General features: G+C 44.5%; 1 protein-coding gene across 1 annotated transcript in view; it reads right to left on the bottom strand.

The window, feature by feature from the left end:
* LOC121541561 (AP-3 complex subunit beta-1) overlaps positions 1-16,269 on the bottom strand; it is an 85,025-nt gene that overhangs the window by 52,592 nt on the left and 16,164 nt on the right. Inside the window, exons 7-17 of the mRNA XM_041850651.2 lie at positions 13,131-13,313; positions 12,049-12,204; positions 11,090-11,187; positions 10,925-10,979; positions 8,748-8,819; positions 8,597-8,659; positions 8,279-8,411; positions 6,906-7,015; positions 5,427-5,603; positions 4,382-4,568; positions 3,469-3,599 (exon numbers count right to left, since the gene is read on the bottom strand). Coding sequence (XP_041706585.1) covers positions 3,469-3,599; positions 4,382-4,568; positions 5,427-5,603; positions 6,906-7,015; positions 8,279-8,411; positions 8,597-8,659; positions 8,748-8,819; positions 10,925-10,979; positions 11,090-11,187; positions 12,049-12,204; positions 13,131-13,313 — 1,365 coding nt within the window. The remainder of the gene's footprint in view (positions 1-3,468; positions 3,600-4,381; positions 4,569-5,426; positions 5,604-6,905; positions 7,016-8,278; positions 8,412-8,596; positions 8,660-8,747; positions 8,820-10,924; positions 10,980-11,089; positions 11,188-12,048; positions 12,205-13,130; positions 13,314-16,269) is intronic.

Below are 16,269 nucleotides of genomic sequence, written 5' to 3'. Positions count from 1 at the left end.
GAAAGGTGGCATCCTTTGACGGTGCCACGTTGAAAGTCACTGAGCTCTTCAGTAAGGCCATTCTACTGCCAATGTTTGTCTATGGATATTGCATGGCTGTGTGCTCGATTTTATACACCTGTCAGTAACAGGTGTGGCTGAAATAGCCGAATCCACTAATTTGAAGTTGTGTCCACATACTTTTGTATAACAGTGAGGGGAAAAAGTATTTGATCCCCTGCTGATTTTGTACATTTGCCCACTGACAAAGAATTGATAAATCTATAATTTTAATGGTAGGTTTATTTGAACAGTGAGAGACAGAATAACAACAACAAAAATCCAGAAAAACGCATCTCAAAATTGTTATACATTTGCATTTTAATGAGGGAAATAAGCATTTGACCCCCTCTCAATCAGAAAGATTTCTGGCTCCCAGGTGTCTTTTATACTCTTAAAGGGAGTGCTCCTAATCTCAGCTTGTTACCTGTATAAGACACACCTGTCCACAGAAGCAATCAATCAATCAGATTCCAAACTCTCCACCATGGCCAAGATCAAAGAGCTCTCCAAGGATGTCAGGGACAAGATTGTAGACCTACACAAGGCTGGAATGGGCTACAAGACCATCACCAAGCAGCTTGGTGAGAACAGTTGGTGCGATTATTCGCAAATGGAAGAAACACAAAATAACTGTCAATCTCCCTCGGCCTGGGGCTCCATGCAAGATCTCACCTCGTGGAGTTGCAATGATCATGAGAACGGTGAGGAATCAGCCCAGAACTACACGGGAGGATCTTGTCAATGATCTCAAGGCGGCTGGGACCATAGTCACCAAGAAAACAATTGGTAACACACTACGCCGTGAAGGACTGAAATACTGCAGCGCCCGCAAGGTCCCCCTGCTCAAGAAAGCACATACAGTGGGGGGAAAAAAGTATTTAGTCAGCCACCAATTGTGCAAGTTCTCCCACTTAAAAAGATGAGAGAGGCCTGTAATTTTCATCATAGGTACATGTAAACTATGACAGACAAATTGAGAAAAGAAAATCCAGAAAATCACATTGTAGGATTTTTAATGAATTTATTTGCAAATTATGGTGGAAAATAAGTATTTGGTCACCTACAAACAAGCAAGATTTCTGGCTCTCACAGACCTGTAACATCTTCTTTAAGAGGCTCCTCTGTCCTCCACTCGTTACCTGTATTAATGGCACCTGTTTGAACTTGTTATCAGTATAAAAGACACCTATCCACAACCTCAAACAGTCACACTCCAATCTCCACTATGGCCAAGACCAAAGAGCTGTCAAAGGACACCAGAAAAAAAATGGTAGACCTGCACCAGGCTGGGAAGACTGAATCTGCAATAGGTAAGCAGCTTGGTTTGAAGAAATCAACTGTGGGAGAAATTATTAGGAAATGGAAGACATACAAAACCACTGATAATCTCCCTCGATCTGGGGCTCCACGCAAGATCTCACCCCGTGGGGTCAAAATGATCACAAGAACGGTGAGCAAAAATCCCAGAACCACACGGGGGGACCTAGTGAATGACCTGCAGAGAGCTGGGACCAAAGTAACAAAGCCTCCATCAGTAACACACTACGCTGCCAGGGACTCAAATCCTGCAGTGCAAGACGTGTCCCCCTGCTTAAGCCAGTACATGTCCAGGCCCGTCTGAAGTTTGCTAGAGTGCATTTGGATGATCCAGAAGAGGATTGGGAGAATGTCATATGGTCAGATGAAACCAAAATATAACTTTTTGGTAAAAACTCAACTCGTCGTGTTTGGAGGACAAAGAATGCTGAGTTGCATCCAAAGAACACCATACCTACTGTGAAGCATGGGGGTGGAAACATCATGCTTTGGGGCTGTTTTTCTGCAAAGGGACCAGGACGACTGATCCGTGTAAAGGAAAGAATGAATGGGGCCATGTATCGTGAGATTTTGAGTGAAAACCTCCTTCCATCAGCAAGGGCATTGAAGATGAAACGTGGCTGGGTCTTTCAGCATGACAATGATCCCAAACACACCGCCCGGGCAACGAAGGAGTGGCTTCGTAAGAAGCATTTCAAGGTCCTGGAGTGGCCTAGCCAGTCTCCAGATCTCAACCCCATAGAAAATCTTTGGAGGGAGTTGAAAGTCTGTGTTGCCCAGTGACAGCCCCAAAACATCACTGCTCTAGAGGAGATCTGCATGGAGGAATGGGCCAAAATACCAGCAACAGTGTGTGAAAACCTTGTGAAGACTTACAGAAAACGTTTGACCTGTATCTTTGCCAACAAAGGGTATATAACAAAGTATTGAGAAACTTTTGTTATTGACCAAATACTTATTTTCCACCATAATTTGCAAATAAATTCATAAAAAATCAATAAAAAAAATTTTTTTTCTCATTTTGTCTGTCATAGTTGACGTGTACCTATGATGAAAATTACAGGCCTCTCTCATCTTTTTAAGTGGGAGAACTTGCACAATTGGTGGCTGACTAAATACTTTTTTCCCCCACTGTATACAGGGCCGTCTGAAGTTTGCCAATGAACATCTGAATGATTCAGAGGAGAATGGGTAAAAGTGTTGTGGTCAGATGAGACCAAAATGGAGCTCTTTGGCATCAACTCAACTCGCCGTGTTTGGAGGAGGAGGAATGCTGCCTATGACCCCAAGAACACCATCCCCACCGTCAAAAATGGAGGTGGAAACATTATGCTTTGGGGGTGTTTTTCTGATAAGGGGACAGGACAACTTCACCGCATCAAAGGGACGATGGACGGGGCCATGTACTGTCAAATCTTGGGTGAGAACCTCCTTCCCTCAGCAAGGGCATTGAAAATGGGTCGTGGATGGGTATTCCAGCATGACAATGACCCAAAACACACGGCCAAGGCAACAAAGGAGTGGCTCAAGAAGAAGCACATTAAGGTCCTGGAGTGGCCTAGCCAGTCTCCAGACCTTAATTCCATAGAAAATCTGTGGAGGGAGCTGAAGGTTCGAGTTGCCAAACGTCAGCCTCGAAACCTTAATAACTTGGAGAAGATCTGCAAAGAGGAGTGGGACAAAATCCCTCCTGAGATGTGTGCAAACCTGGTGGCCAACTACAAGAAACGTCTAACCTCTGCGATTGCCAACAAGGGTTTTGCCACCAAGTACTAAGTCATGTTTTGCAGAGGGGTCAAATACTTATTTCCCTCATTAAAATGAAAATCAATTTATAACATTTTCAACATGCATTCTTCTGTTTTTTTTTTGTTGTTATTCTGTCTCTCACTGTTCAAATAAACCTACCATAAAAATTATAGACTGATCATGTCTTTGTCAGTGGGCAAACGTACAAAATCAGCAGGAGATCAAATTATTTTTTCCCTCACTGTATATAGTGTATCAATATGGACCTGTATTAAATGTCTGAGTTGACCAAGGCCACCCTTGGTGTAGTGCCTGGGTGGTGAGCGGGAACGGGCAGTAGAAGTAAAGATGGATCCTTACCGGCTCGATCACCTCCACGTTCCTCACCGATTGGTCAGGAGCCACGGCAGGCCAATCAGAGAGCTCTAGGTAGCCGCTGGCTTTGGTGTTGATGGTGTGGGACAGGGTTCCCAACTGGTAACGATCACGGTCTGACAGAGAGATGGAGGGGAGAGGAGAAAAGAAGAAGATGGAGAGAGGAAGAAAAAGAAGGATAGACAAAGAGGGGAAAATGTGTTAGAGGAGAAACATAATGAGTAACATGGGAGGAGGGAGAGAGGAGAGGAGAAAAGAGGGACGAGAAACAATGAGTAACATTGGAGGAGAAGAAGGGGGGAGAGAAAGAGAGGCAAGGGTCTCAATGTCACAGCAGTGCTCTCTCAATCAGCAGGACAGTGAGTCATTGGCATTCAACACTCTGAAATGTCACTGTATAAACAAACACACAGTGCTGTTTAATAAAGGGTCCAGGAGCCCACACGCACGCACAGAGTAAAACCATTCTCCCTCCCTAATGGTCAATATAGGAGGTGTAATCAGTCAAAGTGCCTGGGGAGGTCTGCCTTCTCTAACCAAAAAGAGAGGGAGAAAAAAAATGAAGAGTTAAAGGGTGAATATTAAGAATGACAGGAGTGGTAACGTTTTCCATAAACATCTAGTAGACGCAGAGACCACCGCAGAATAATAATGTTTAGGACGCTGCTTCTGTCTCTCTCTCATCTGGATTAAAGTCAAGTGTGTGTGTGTGTGTGTGTGAGTTCTCTGCATCTCAAAGGTTATCATTAGCCAGGTAATTCACCCATCTCATCAGAGCCGGGAGAGAGAAGGCCCTGGACCCTCTGCCATTCAGACACACACCAGCATATTAAAAACACACCCGTCTGCATCCCAAATGGCACCCTATTCCCTCTTTAGTACACTACTTCCAAGGTACCTTTGTAGGCGGACTCGAGGACGGGCGCTGGTTTGGGCGCCAACAGGATGCGGCGGGCATACTTGCTGAGTGCGCCGCTCTTCTCATTGGGCACGATGAGCTGGCGGATGAAACGCGTGCGGTCTCTGATGTCATAGTTCTGGTCATACTTCCCCAGGTTCAGAATGTACTGGGTCAACAACTTGGTCTGGATGGAGGGAGAGGGGGAAGGAGAGAGAGAGAGGTGGGTGGAGGGAAGGAGAGAGGGAGAGAAAGATGGAGGAGATGAAGCAGTAGGAGCAGAGGGAGAGAGGACACACAAATCCAACATAAACACACACACAGCTCCATTAAGGTAAGCTCATGAATCAGTATGGTGCTTCACACATTTTCTTCATACCAACACTCTCTTCTCCTCCAGTCCTCCTCCGTCTGCTCACCCTCTCTAGCTGTATGAGTGACAACCTCTCTCTGTGCCAGGTGGGTTTATGGTCTGAGATGGAGAGTGCTTGCCTTAAACTAACATATATCATTTAGTGAGGTATAAAGACAAGACTTACTACCCCCAGAAGGTTGACATTACCTCTCCGTCTCTCACACTCCCTCTATTTTTTCATCCCTTTTTACCTCTTCCCTCTCCACCCCTCTCTCCGTCCACCTCTTTAATCTCTCAAACTATCCCTCTCTCTCTCCCCCCCATCCCTCCATCCTTCTCTCTGAAACATTACCAGGGAAAAGAGGTGTAATGATGTGCTCATTTGAGAAGGCAGCAGCAGCATCTGCAGTGTGGTCATAAACCCAGCCTGGCAGCCATATTGCTTTGCATCTGATAGAATGGATCTGTAGTTAGCATACAAGGGGAGGCAAGGCAATGGTACGACGCGCTACATTAAAGCTTGCTCTTAAGGAAGCTGGGAAAACTATATTGTCCATTGAATCTGGAGGCTACTATGAGGTTGTTTTTTTACATGATAATAAAAGTGATTGTTAGGGCAGAATAATGATGGAACATATACAGCAGGTTCTACTGTAGCATGTACCCATTGTTTAGTGTAGGCTAGTGTACCTGTTTAGAGTTGGTGAGGTAAAGTTTGGCAGCCAGGTTGACAGTCTGCAGTTTGACGATGTCCTCCTCGGAGGTGAAGGTCTTGGCCATCTTGCGGAGGACGTCAGGGGCGATCTTAGGAACCCTCTCACAGTACTCTCCTATCAGCCACAGGATGCTGGCCCGCGCCATCGGCACCTTGACACACAGAGGGGTTAGTCCTGTTTAGATGGTGTATTTGTGAACAACATGAAGGATAGAGGATGGTTAGGGCTATTACCAGTATGTTTGCATTGTACAGTGCATTCGGAAAGTATTCAGCATTGAAGGTCCCCAAGAACACAGTGGCCTCCATCATTCTTAAATGGAAGAAGTTTGGAACCACCAAGACTCTTCCTAGAGCTGGCCGCCCGGCCAAACAGAGCAATCAGGGGAGAAGGGCCTTGGTCAGGGAGGTGACCAAGAACCAGATGGTCACTCTGACAGAGTTCTAGAGTTCCTCTGTGGAGATGGGAGAACCTTCCAGAAGGACAACCATCTGTGCAGCACTCCACCAATCAGGCCTTTATGGTAGAGTGGCCAGACGGAAGCCACTCCTCAGTAAAAGGCACATGACAGCCTGATTGGAGTTTGCCAATAGGCACCTAAAGACTCTCAGACCATGAGAAACAAGATTCTCTGGTCTGATGAAACCAAGATTGAACTCTTTGGCCTGAATGCCAAGCTTCACGTCTGGAGGAAACCTGGCACCATCCCTAAGGTGAAGCATGGTGGTGGCAGCATTATGCTGTGAGGATGCAGGGACTGGGAAACTAGTCAGGATTGAAGCAAAGATGAACGGAGCAAAGTACAGAGAGATCCTTGATGAAAACCTGCTCCAGAGCGCTCAGGACAACAACCCTAAGCACACAGCCAAGACAACGCAGGAGTGGCTTCGGGACAAATCTCTGAATGTCCTTGAGTGGCCCAGCCAGAGAACGGACTTAAACCCAATCTAACATCTCTGGAGAGACCTGAAAATAGCTGTGCAGCAACGCTCCACATCAAACCTGACAGAGCTTGAGAGGATCTGCAGAGAAGAATGGGAGAAACTCCCCAAATACAGGTGTGCCAAGCTTATAGTGTCATACCCAAGAAGAATCGAGGCTGTAATCACTGCCAAAGGTGCTTCAACAAAGTACTGAGTAAAGGGTCTGAATACTTATGTAAATGTGATATTTAAGTTTTTTTATTAATAATAAATGTGCAATAATTTCTAAAAACCTGTTTTTGCTTTGTCATTACGCGGTATTGTGTGTAGATTGATGAGGGATATATATATTTTTACATCCATTTTAGATTAAGGCTGTAACGTAACAAAATGTGGAAAATGTCAAGGGGTCTAAATACTTTCCGAATGCACTGTATATTTGGGTATGCATTTTGAGTCCCAACTCACACAAGCTCAGCCGCAAGAGCAAGTACACAGAGACAGACACGTTCAGATAGTGGCAGACGTACAGTGATGTTGTCGAAGAGTTTGGCCATGTGTTTGATGATGTCACTGTGCTGGGTGGGCTGGGTCTGGAGAAGCTTCTTGATCACCACCACGCTCTCAGCCACCACCGTCTCTGTAGGGACACAATACATTTCTATTTGAAAATGTAACTAAATGTAAAAAAAAAAAAATGTATCTACGTAATCCCCAAAAGTAATCATTTATTGTGAGAGGGGCATAAACAAAAACTAGTAATGCTGCATACTCCAAGAAAATGTTAAAATCTCACCTTTTTAGTAAAAATAGTTATAAATTGCTGAGGTGTAATCACTTTTGAGGACACAAGCTCAAGTACACAGTACAAATATGATGAAAATATGAAATATTTTATATGATGTATTTCCTATTCAACAAGTGTATGAATAAGGCTTGAAATTAAAAAAAATTCTAAATATAGTATAATCAACTTCTAAAACTATAAGATTTCACCTTCCTTATAAGTGTAAAATACATTACATCATTACATTTTAGTCATTTAGCAGACGCTCTTATCCAGAGCGACTTACAGTTAGTGAATACATATTTATTTTTTTATACTGGCCCCCCGTGGGAATCAAACCCACAACCCTGGCGTTGCAAACGCCATGCTCTATCAACTAAGCTACATCCCTGCCGGCCATTCCCTCCCCTACCCTGGACGACGCTGGGCCAATACATATTTGTATATTGTGATAGAGAAAATGTGCATATTTTCTAAAGGTCTCACTTTATCAAAACGTCAGACCTTCTCACAGAGCTCTAGCCTTGCTTCCTGAACTCGTTAGGGACTCGTTTCATCTCATAATAATCTTGTCCGTCTATGACAAACAGAAAGTGTTTATGTTTAGAATCTATGAATTAGTTTAGATTACTGGCTATAAATCGATCTCAATGTGGTACAGCTATGAAACCACTCTCTCCTGCTCCGTTACGAGGTAAGGATTCCAGGCATATGCGTTGTTAGTGGCTGTGAAGTAGGGTTCAGCCAGGAGTTGATGGACAGTCGGAAGAGCGAATGAAATGGTAGGAGGGACATCACAGCTTCGAGTGGTGTCAGATTTCACATCTTGCTTCACACAGGCAGAATAAACATACTCCTGTGTCTATGAGAATCAGGGCTACCGCTCAATGCAAGCCATTTCAATACACATATGGATTTATAAGTGAATATGTCGGTCAGAACTGGTACTAGCAACACGCAGGTCCCTAAAACTGGGAACTTTACATTTAAAATACATACAAAAGAGAGAGTTTGACGCATATATCCAACTTTGAACAGGAGCTGGCAAAGAAAACCAATCAGTCGATCAATCAATCATCAATCAATCAATCGTTCAATTGATCAGTGGTTCCGTACCATCTCGGTTGGAGAGCAGCAGCACCAGCCCTTGGAGGCAGGTGTCTGTCACCTCAGAGATGTTGGTGGCACATCTGCCGATGGCCTGGATGGTACCGGCAGCAAACTGCTTATCCTGGCTCTTTACATAAGTCTGTTCAAATCAAAGCACAAGGTGAAGCCATTCATTGTATGTAAAAGGCGATAAATATATGTGGAATTGCTGCCAGTGATGGAAAGGGATATTGAATAAGAAAATATACAAAAAGAGAGAGAGCGAAAGAGAGAGAGAGAGAGAGAGAGAAAGCAACAGAGATAATCAAAGAGAGAGAGACTTACCTGGAACTCTCTAAGGATGGTTGAGATGTTGGCTTCGTTGGCCAGGTTGGTCAAGATCTCCAGCTGGGGAGACAAGATAGGTCTGATCACACACCTGACCTCATCTCATGGTTTACTTTTAGATTAGCTAGGTCATCATGAGGGAGCTTACCTTGAGTGACTTGATGTGAGTGGCATCTGTGGATCTCACATAGAAACTCTTCATGTAAGGTTCAAACATGCCCTGGTGGGAGAACATAACACCATAATGTTACTTCATTATAAAAGACAGAGGCTGCGCGACTGGATTGAACTGCCCCGTTCCACCCCCGTTGCACAGGACGCCTCTTCCCCAGAGCTTAACAACCTTGTCACGCTCTGTGCATGTTATCTTCCAAGATATGCTGCCTAGATAGCTGCATGTACAGTTGAAGTTATGGCAAGTCGGTTAGGACATCTACTTTGTGCATGACAAGTAATTTTTCCAATAATTGTTTACAGACAGATTATTTCACTTATAATTCACAGTATCACAATTCCAGTGGGTCAGAAGTTTACATACACTAAGTTGACAGTGCCTTTAAACAGCTTGGAAAATTCCAGAAAATGATGTCATGGCTTTAGAAGCTTCTGATAGGCTAATTGACATAATTTGAGTCAATTGGAGGTGTCCCTGTGGATGTATTTCAAGGCCTACCTTCAAACTCAGTGCCTCTTTGCTTGACATCATGGGAAAATCAAAATAAATCAGCAAAGACCTCAGAAAAATAATTGTAGACCTCCACAAGTCTGGTTCATCCTTGGGAGCAATTTCCAAACGTCTGACGGAACCACATTCATCTGTACAAACAATAGTACGCAAGTATAAACACCATGGGACCACACAGCTGTCATACCGCTCAGGAAGGAGACGCGTTCTGTCTCCTAGAGATGAACGTACTTTGGTGCGAAAAGTGCAAATCAATCCCAGAACAACAGCAAAAGACCTTGTGAAGATGCTGGAGGAAACGGGTACAAAAGTATCTATATCCACAATAAAACGAGTCCTATATCGACATAACCTGAAAGGCCGCTCAGCAAGGAAGAAGCCACTGCTCCAAAACCACCATAAAAAAGCCAGACTACGGTTTGCAACTGCACATGGGGACAAAAGATCGTACTTTTTGGAGAAATGTCCTCTGGTCTGATGAAACAAAAATAGAACTGTTTGGCCATAATGACCATCGTTATGTTTGGAGGAAAAAGGGGACGGCTTGCAAGCCAAAGAACACCATCCCAACCGTGAAGCACGGGGGTGGCAGCATCATGCTGTGGGGGTGCTTTGCTGCAGGAGGGACTGGTGCACTTCACAAAATAGATGGCATCATGAGGAAGGAAAATTATGTGGATATATTGAAGCAACATCTCAAGACATCAGTCAGGAAGTTAAAGCTTGGTCGCAAATGGGTCTTCCAAATGGACAATGACCCCAAGCATACTTCCAAAGTTGTGGCAAAATGACTTAAGGACAACAAAATCAAGGTCTTGGAGTTGCCATCACAAAGCCCTGACCTCAATCCTATAGAACATTTGTGGGCAGAACTGAACAAGTGTGTGCGAGCAAGGAGGCCTACAAACCTGACACAGTTACACCAGCTCTGTCAGGAGGAATGGGCCAAAATTCACCCAACGTATTGTGGGAAGCTTGTGGAAGGCTACCCAAAATGTTTGACCCAAGTTAAAATGTTTAAAGACTGCTACCAAATACTAATTGATTGTATGTAAACTTCTGACCCACTGGGAATGTGATGAAATAAATAAAAGCTGAAATAAATAATTCTCTCTACTATTATTCTGACATTTCACATTCTTAAAATAAAGTGGTGATCCTAACTGACCTAAAACAGGGAATTTTTACTAGGATTAAATGTCAGGAATTGTGAATAACTGAGTTTAAATATATTTGGCTAAGGTGTATGTAAATTTCCGACTTCCCATCTGAAAAAAGCATATTAAATCGCTACTTAAGACTGAGTGTCCTGCTTTTCTTTGTAATACTGCAATGTTATTAGTTAAAACAGACAACGAATTTTGTACAACATGTCGACCATGTTTATTATAGTCACTACAGAAGTTTGTAGTCTACAACATCTCGATCATGTCGTTTATAGTTACAACAGACAAGACATCATTTTCTGATCATCGCCAGACGTAGCACATGCGCAGAAGGTACGGTTGTTAAGCTATCTCGGCAAGAGGCGTCCAGAGAATCTGGTCACGCAGCCACTCTGGTAATAAAACAGTAACAGGTAACACACGCAATTATCTGTCCTGCAGTTGACACTGAAGAAGCCATGTTTAGAGCCTTACCTTCCTCTGGATAGACATGGTGGCTATGTTCTGTAACACAATGTACTGCACCTCTCTGACAGGGCGAGACAGAAGGGAAACATGATTAAGTGCCTTTTTTGTCCTCACAACAATGGAGGGAGGGTGAGAGAGAAAAGAGAAAGAAAGAGTGGGGTTGGGGCGTACCTGTGGCTTCGGAGCAGTCTGACCAGTGACTTGGTGACGATGCTGATCTCGTGTTTAGGAGCCAGGTGCCAGTATAGCTGGGCTACTGACATCACCACCTGACCGACAGCGGACAACAGACATCAACAGACACATCTAACATGGCCGTCTAGCCACGCCTCAAATACAGGCAGTGTTTCTCAACTCCAGTCATGCTGTATCTAGCCTGGTCCCAGTTGAATTTGTGCTGTCTTGCCAAGTCCTATGGTCATTGTCAAGCCATTCTTTGGTGTCACAGACCATAGGATTCGGCAAGACAATACAAATAGCCCTGGGACCAGGCAGTGCTGTATCTACTCCTCATGTAGGATGGGTCTTTTCTCTTCCCTCTGGACACAAAGCTCTTTAAAGCTCCATTTATCAAACAGCAACACCAAAGTCAAGTGCCATATGTTATTAAATGTGAGGAATGTAATTTAGAAGGTAACAGATAGCCAGAGTAAGGACTGAGGAGTGACATTTGGAAGAAGTGACGGTAAGTGTCGGTAAGATGGAGGGCCGCATCGTGTTCTCTCTGTTAAAGAAACAACATGTCGCATTTTAAGCAACATGCTCACTTGGGACAATTTTTCCTCCCGCTGCTACACTGCCACACAGACCTCGAGTCTCCTGGGTGATGGAGACCTGCTCACAGTGTGTGTGTGTGTGCGCAGCGGCAGCATCAGTCGTGGCGTAGCCTTGGTTCCAGAGACAGCTGTGCGGAAGGAGTGAAAACAGAACCCCATGCTCAGACGCCTTCATCAAGGCTGCCTGTATCCCTCACAGCCAGCAGGTTCAACAGCCGTCAACACTGTCTCACACACACACACACACACAGTTTACTGCTGCATGCGTGTGTGTTTATACATCTGTGTGTGTGTGTGTGTGAGAGACTAGGAACAGTGTGTGTGTGTGTGTGTGCGCGCGCGCGCGTGACTCACGGCAGTGTTTCTACTCTGTAGTAGAGGCTTGGTGTTCCTGAGGAGCAGTCTGTGGTCGGGGTCCATCATGTAGGACTTGGCCTCCTTCTCATTTTCTGTCTTCCCCTCATCAGACTCATAGAACGCCCTCTCACTGTTCTCATCAAACAGACCGTCCTGAAACACACACAGGTGTCTTTCATTCTGTCATTTTATTTCACTGCCATACACAGCACACATGCCAATGTGATAGCACATCAGCCACATATTTACATTCAGGTGTCACCTCATCATGTCAACTCAACATGTCAATTTATCAAGCCAGATGCATACGCACATCTACAAGTTGCTTGCAGGTGAGTTGGAGAAGTGCGCTCGCTAAGTATCACTTTCTTACTACGCCAACGTTTTGGTCTTTTGACCTTCGTCAAGTAACGACAATAAACAACAGATAGATACTGAAAGCACATCTTGTGTAGGGTTTCTTTTAAATACATGATGTTCACACGTCACCGTCACCTACTGGAAGATTACGCTGGGTGACAAATAGCTGATTCAAGACCTACAGTACATTTCAACAACACGCACGGTTCATGTCTATTGTTGAAATAACTAAATATAGGCTATATTTGACTCATCACACTGAATCAATAATTACCTTATTACCTCAGTGTTGATGTTCTATAGATATCTGGTGTTTAGTCTCTTACCTGAGCCCTTTCCTGGTCCGCTTAAGAGACTTTCAAGAGAAGCCATTACATCTTATTCATCTCAAATCTCAAAGTAAAATAAAAGGGCTTCACTACACTGTTCTGATACAAACCATGTATTCGCCTCTCTTTCACTCTTCTTGCTCTCGTTCTCCATCCCTCCATCTCGCACCTCTTTCCACAGGCTGGTGCACTCGGTCAACATGATGATGACCACCTGACTTTTCTCCTCCATCCCTCACCTCTTTCCAGGGGCTGGTGGCTCGGTCAACATGATTATGACCACCTGACCCCACTCCTCCATCCCTCACCTCTTTCCAGGGGCTGGTGCGCTCGGTCAACATGATGATGACCACCTGACCCCACTCCTCCCTCCCCTCCTCCATCCCTCACCTCTTTCCAGGGGCTGGTGAACTGTGTCCTGGCGTAGCGTGTCAACATGGAGATGATGACCACCTGACCCCACTCCTCCACATCCACCAGTAGATTACAGAGTTTACGGTAGTTCTTATGGATCAGGTCAATACGGTCCGGACACACTTCCTCAAAGGCCATCACCACGCTGCCCGCTACCAGCTATAGGAGGAGACATTGTGTTACTGCAGGGCTTGAGTAAAAGCCTACACACTCAGTAACTCTCCAGGATCCGACTTGGAGACCCCTGCTCTAGTCTGAGCACATCATACGGTTACGTCTTGGTTAGAAAGACAGAGTGTACTTCATGATCTAAAAGCAAGAATTGTGTTTATGAACAGTTAGATTACAGCAAAGAGCCAGGCACCAGACAGGAGAGGAATAACTGGGTGGAAAATTACAGCATTTAAAGTCTACACTGAACAAATCTCATTTTGCATCACCATGGTAAAAGGCATCCTTCCATCGCTCATACACAACCTAAATATTTCTCAGATTTTACCACAGACTTTTAATTTTTCCTTCAACTCATAACTAATTTCATGTTCTATTCATGAGACAAGAGAAAGGGGGAAGTGGGAGGATGGAGGGAGAGAGGGAGGAAAGGGACGGGGGGGGGGCAATCAAGTACATTTTATTGGGAGAAAAAAATCAATTTGTCTGGTCCGTATTCTATCCCTATAGTGCTGCTGGCTGGCAGACTGACTGATTGACATGGCTGTGTATTAATATGCAAACAGCATTAACGCAGAGAGGCAAGGGGGGACAAGGAAGGAGTAGGGGAGGCGAGGAGAGGGGTGGCGGATCCGGTCTCTCCCATTAGAAAAGACTGGCCCCTGGTGGCCCCTGTGGAAACCCTGTACGTTTACCCATCAGCCCTGACGTGCAGCTGCATTGATTGTGTGTGTGCGCGTGTGCGTTTGAGGCCCTCTGACAACTGGGGAGCTGGGAACCGAAGCGCTAATCATTCAACAATCTGGACAGCTTTAGGGAGTAGGCTTCTAAATGACTGGTAAAACTACAGAAAAGGTGTGCGAGGTAAAATGCGTGTTTGGGAGTAGCCTAACTTTGCAACCAATATTAAGTTTTTTAATTAAAAAGAAGCTGTTCGGTAAAAAATAAATAACATATGGGCGAAACAAATCAAAACAGAGGCAAGGAACATATTGTTTAAGCACTCGGTTTAGCAAGCAATTAGGAAACCCACAGGCAATAAGAAACCTCATATAAGCAGAGTTGAACATGCGTGCTTGTGATTTATAATTGGAAAGCGGCCTAGCTGGGAAATGTATGTGTGGTTTATAATTGTTATGCAAAGTGTGCTTGGTCTCAGAACTAACAGATACTGGATGTAAAGTTCCAACTCTGCAAACCTCATCTAGTGCATAGCCCTTATATTGGAGTATAGTACTGACAGGACTTGAACAGGAACTTTGCGAGAATGTGCCCGTGTGTGTCAATGGATACACTGATGTTTCTAGTATCTCAGGCCAGTGTTATGTTCCCTCCGACGTCTGTCTGTATCTCTCTCTCTAAGCCATTTACAGACAGTCTCTGGGCCTGCCTCCTCAGCCTCTCTTTGTGCATTCTCTCGCTCTCCCTCCCTCTCTCGGTCCCTCTCCCCCCGTCCCTCTCCCCAACCTCCCTCTCAACTTCCCCCATTAGACGCAGGTAAACTACATGCGCCATCAACAAAACTGACACCCCAATCTATGGAGTTCACAACCATCCCTCCCTCCTCACCTCCCTCCCCCATCCACTTCCACCATATTATCTACACTACGTGACAAGCCAGTAATGGAAAAATCACACTAAGCAAATGGTTCCTCTAATAACAATAAATTTCCTATAAAATTATGAGGGGCCCAAACCATTTCCTTGCATCTATTTTGTCATGAATTCTAATTAGGGCACCAGGGAGGCGGCGAGTGCTGGGTGGCCTTGATTGATGGCACGGCGCAGGGTCAGTCAGCCTACCTTCCCTGCGTTCTCTCTATCCTCTCCTCCATTTTTCTATCTCCTCCCTCCTCTTTCTCTTAAATGAATGCGCTTCCCACCTAGCCCCTAATCATACCACACACACACTCCTCCCTGTTCTCATTTCAATTTTGCAGGAGGTGCAGGGAGAGGCAGAGCGCCGGGATGGGAGGGATCGATCATTTATCATGTAATGGCTGGATAATAGATCCATCACATTGAAACAGCTGCACAACCTCCTGTGTTGTTTCTCTCTCGCTCTCTCTCTCTCTCTCAACAGCCCTTCTCTTCTCACCATCCTCTCTTTAACCAGGGGTGTCACGCTCATTTAGCCTAAAGGGGCCATCACCGTTCAGACCAATGTCACGAAGGCTACAAAGGAGCAAGAACTAAGACAGCCAAATATCTTTTTTTATATCTCTCTAAATATACTTACATTGTAACATACCCAACATAACTGTGAATTCAATGCCTTTTTGAGAATCCTTATTTATACAACGCACAATCATTTCTAATAATGGTGGAGGCTAGTTTTGGGGCACAGGCAGGGGACACATCAGATCTGATGGAGGTGGGCTACACATGGCTCCTGGGTCGCATGTCTGGGACACCTCAGCTTTATATCCTGTCCCAGACACTCGTGGAACACAGTCCATTTCTACATGGTCAGCCTGTGATTCTCACTCTCCAGAATGATAGCAGGTTGCTATCTCAATGTGAAGGGGAATATCAGCTTAAAGCTTTATTTTTCTCCAGGTGAAAACCTGCCTAGTCTGCCAAGTGTATATTGTGTGACATCTTGTGTAAATGCACTTTAAATAAAGTTTGATTTGAAATACTACTGTGGGATGAACGTTGATAAAACAGGTAATACAAGATATTTGTAAAATACATTCAAAGATGGTTCTTATGATGCTTTGGTCAAAATAAAGTGAATTTTATCCATATAAATGCAGATGTCCTTTGAATAAGAGGACAAACAACACGATAGATCACCGACAGAAAGCAAAGAGCTAAAACTGGCAATAAATAAATTGGTATAGAAGCTCTCTGAAATTCTAATAACAATCATAACACAAAAATACCCCCGAAAAGTCATTAGCATTCCGGTCTTATTAATCTTCTTCCAGTACAAAACACA

This window comes from Coregonus clupeaformis, chromosome 27 (assembly GCF_020615455.1).
Source record: "Coregonus clupeaformis isolate EN_2021a chromosome 27, ASM2061545v1, whole genome shotgun sequence".
Classification (NCBI taxonomy): domain Eukaryota; kingdom Metazoa; phylum Chordata; class Actinopteri; order Salmoniformes; family Salmonidae; genus Coregonus; species Coregonus clupeaformis.
This window is presented reverse-complemented; position numbering and strand designations above follow the sequence as displayed.